The sequence below is a fragment of the Triticum dicoccoides genome, chromosome 1A (assembly GCF_002162155.2).
Source record: "Triticum dicoccoides isolate Atlit2015 ecotype Zavitan chromosome 1A, WEW_v2.0, whole genome shotgun sequence".
Classification (NCBI taxonomy): Eukaryota; Viridiplantae; Streptophyta; class Magnoliopsida; order Poales; family Poaceae; genus Triticum; species Triticum dicoccoides.
This window is the reverse complement of record NC_041380.1, coordinates 466,523,888-466,527,334: the sequence shown is the minus strand read 5'-3', so window position 1 is coordinate 466,527,334 and position 3,447 is coordinate 466,523,888. Positions and strand designations below refer to the sequence as shown.

The 3,447-nt window shown below is 44.7% G+C and overlaps 1 protein-coding gene across 1 annotated transcript; it reads left to right on the top strand.

Annotated features, from left to right (window-relative positions):
- Positions 1–23: 23 nt before the first annotated feature.
- Positions 24–3,042, top strand: LOC119279585 (probably inactive leucine-rich repeat receptor-like protein kinase At5g48380). The gene is made up of 3 exons (XM_037560783.1): positions 24–241; positions 763–1,648; positions 1,746–3,042. The coding sequence occupies exons 2-3, from the start codon at positions 827–829 to the stop codon at positions 2,739–2,741; spliced, it is 1,818 nt and encodes a 605-aa protein (XP_037416680.1). The 5' UTR covers positions 24–241; positions 763–826; the 3' UTR covers positions 2,742–3,042.
- Positions 3,043–3,447: the final 405 nt, after the last annotated feature.

Sequence of the window (3,447 nt, the reverse complement as noted above, 5' to 3'; positions counted from 1 at the left end):
GTTCGCGGAGTTGCCATGTCCATGTACGGCGAGGGAGTTCGTCTTCCGGCTAGAAATTCCGGGGGAAGAAATCGCTGCCTCTTGGCCTGATTGGTGGGGGTTTGTTGCTGGGGAAGCAGCAGCAGCAAGGGGTTTGTCCGTCCGGTGGTTCTTCATTTTTAGTTAAAAAAATCCAAGAGGGCCGGCCCCCGGGAGGGAAATCAGGGAGAAAAATAGCATACACACATGCGACATATGGATGGTGCGGCGCCATCCCTTTTGGAGATTTTTCTTTGCTGCCCCTTAGATTTCCTTCTTTCTGGAAAGTGCGCCTTTTGGCGGTTCGAGCCGTTCGCTTCTGTTGCGAGAAATTCGAGATATTTAATAAGAAAAACCTCGTTGGTTGTTCCTATAAATAATAATTGTGGTCTCGATTGGTGGTTCTTGGGTCAGGAACTGCCTCCGGCTGCAAGTTTCCACTTATGTTCATATAGATAATGGAAGAACAGGGTTGCAAGTTTTTACTGTTATTATTATTAGGGGGGATGATTAATTACCATGCGACCGGTTGCACTTATTCTTTGGTGCTAATCGTAGCCGAACCTTCGCATCATATGTTATGTGCTATGGCTGTAGTGGGGATCAGTTCCCCACTGATGCCGTCCTTGTGTTATGCTTTTCAGTATTACAATCAAATCAATATTTTCGTTTTGGAATATGTCTGTTATCACCAACTGGTATGTGTTTCTCTAATTTTATAAATTCGATTCTGTTTACGTGTAGGTGAAGCTTGAATCTACAAGTGGTATTGTCACGGACGAGAGGTGACGTTAGGCGCAAGTGCTCGATGGCAAATCATTATGCTCCTCTCAGGGTTATTCTTCTACTGTTGTTGGTCTTCCCTTGTTTCGCCTCTGAAGCTGATATCCAGTGCTTGAGATCTGTTCAGCAGTCAGTGATTGACCCCAACGGTGTACTCAAGTCCTCATGGAATTTTGACAACGGCACTGCTGGTTTCACATGCCGATTTACCGGCGTGGAATGTTGGCACCCGGATGAGGACCGAGTTCTTTCTTTGCGCCTAGGCAACCTCGGTCTCCAGGGTTCATTTCCTCGCGGTCTTCAGAATTGTAGCAGTATGACTGGGCTGGATCTGTCAAACAACAACTTTTCAGGACCTATCCCTCAAGACATCTCCCGAGAAATACCATACTTAACATCATTGGACCTCTCCTACAATGGTTTTTCTGGCACCATCCCACCAAATATATCAAACATGACTTACCTGAACGTCCTCAATCTCCAACATAACCAGTTTAGTGGCGAAATTCCACCGCAGTTCAGTCTTCTGACTCGGTTAACTGCATTCAATGTCGCAGAGAACCGACTATCAGGGTTTATTCCATATTCATTAGGAAAAAATTTCACGGCATCGAATTTTGCCGGTAATCAAGGGCTATGTGGGGCTCCATTAGATGAATGCCAGGCTTCAGCAAAGAGCAAGAACAATGCGGCAATCGTTGGAGCTATTGTTGGCGTCGTAGTTGTGATCATAATTGTTGCAATAGTTGTGTTCGTTTGTCTGCGGAAATTACCAGCCAAGAAAGCAAAAAAGGATGAGGATGAAAATAAGTGGGCAAAGAGTATCAAAGGAACAAAAACAATCAAGGTAAACTACTTTGTTGTTTCCTTTTCTTTTATTTTGGATCGAAAGGCAATGTGCAAAACAATAACTTACTGTTGTCATGGTTTTGTCAATTATCCAGGTGTCTATGTTTGAGAATCCAGTTTCAAAGATGAAACTAAGTGATCTTATGAAGGCCACCAAACAGTTCAGCAAGGAAAACATCATAGCTACTGGAAGGACAGGGACTATGTACAGGGCAGTGCTACCTGATGGTTCTTTTCTTGCTGTCAAAAGGCTACAAGATTCACAACATTCTGAATCACAGTTCACTTCAGAAATGAAGACACTTGGCCAAGTAAGGAATCGCAACTTGGTTCCTCTACTTGGATTTTGCATTGCTAAGAAGGAGAAGTTGTTGGTGTACAAGCACACACCCAAAGGATCACTCTATGATCAGTTACATGAAGAGGGGAAAGATTGCAAGATGGATTGGCCTCTGAGGTTAAGAATTGGTATTGGTGCAGCAAAAGGTCTTGCATATCTTCACCACACTTGCAATCCTCGAATCCTTCACCGCAATATAAGCTCCAAATGCATCCTCTTGGATGACGACTATGAACCAAAGATTTCAGATTTTGGGCTTGCTAGGCTTATGAACCCCCTAGACACCCATCTCAGTACCTTTGTCAACGGGGAATTTGGAGATATTGGTTATGTGGCACCAGAGTATGGGAGCACGCTGGTGGCCACACCGAAGGGTGACGTCTACAGCTTCGGAGTGGTTCTCCTCGAGCTTATCACCGGTGAGAGGCCTACTCAGGTTTCCACTGCTCCAGATAACTTCAGGGGGAATCTAGTAGAGTGGATCACCTACCTATCCAACAATTCCATTCTCCAAGACTCAATCGACAAGTCGTTGATAGGGAAGGACAATGACAGTGAGCTGATGCAGTTCCTGAAAGTCGCATGTTCTTGCACAGTCACCACCGCGAAGGAGAGACCCACCATGTTTGAGGTTTATCAGCTGCTTAGAGCCATTGGGGAGAAGTATCATTTCTCGGCCGGGGACGACATGATGCTGCCACCTCTAAGCACAGATGGAGAAACCCCGGACGAGCTCATTGTCGCCATGTAATCACAAATTCTTATGTTGCAGATGGCAAGTATGACTGCCCGCAAGGCGTTTCCCCTGTATGGTCTTTAATATTTTTTCCATGAGCATTATTACCATGCTTCAAGTGGAGTAGCGGTACGCTGCATACGATGTATATATAGTTCTTGTAGCTTGGTTCCCTTATCCACCATTGGAAGGTGGTGCTAGTAGCAGCGAGGATAATTTTCATACTACCTGTTTAAGAATGGAGTGCCTGTTAGTTAGCTAACTCTTGAGTTACTATGTGATTATGCCATAATGGGATTGCACTCTGGGGTGAACACCCGTTATCTGGCCTTCTGGATTTGGCGAAGGCGGCGCATTCCTGAAGGCGTTGTCTTCGACTTTTTGAGTACCTTTTTTTGTAGTGCATGTGTTGCCAAGGATGTGTGTAGCAACGTTTACGAGTCGATGAGTCGTTGAAGGTTGAGACTCATAGACTAATCGTGACTAGTCTAGACTACTGCTGGACTAGTCGACATGGTACTGTAGTTCACAACTTGCAGTAATCAATTACTAAAACCTAGTATTAATATGTAATATATACTATAGAAAGTGCATTGGAGCGTCAATTTGTCCTGCAGATTAGTCCAGTAAGCATATTTCCATGTTGGATCCTTGCTCCTAGTTGGCTTCTTGCAGGATCCTTCGATGGATCATATTGCTCATTGGTCTGAGCTGCAGCTGC

Coding starts and splice junctions, on each gene's coding strand:
- LOC119279585 (XM_037560783.1), top strand. CDS start 827: ATGGCAAATCATTATGCTCCTCTCAGGGTTATTCTTCTACTGTTGTTG. Junction 1,649..1,745: donor AAGGAACAAAAACAATCAAG/GTAAACTACTTT, acceptor TCAATTATCCAG/GTGTCTATGTTTGAGAATCC.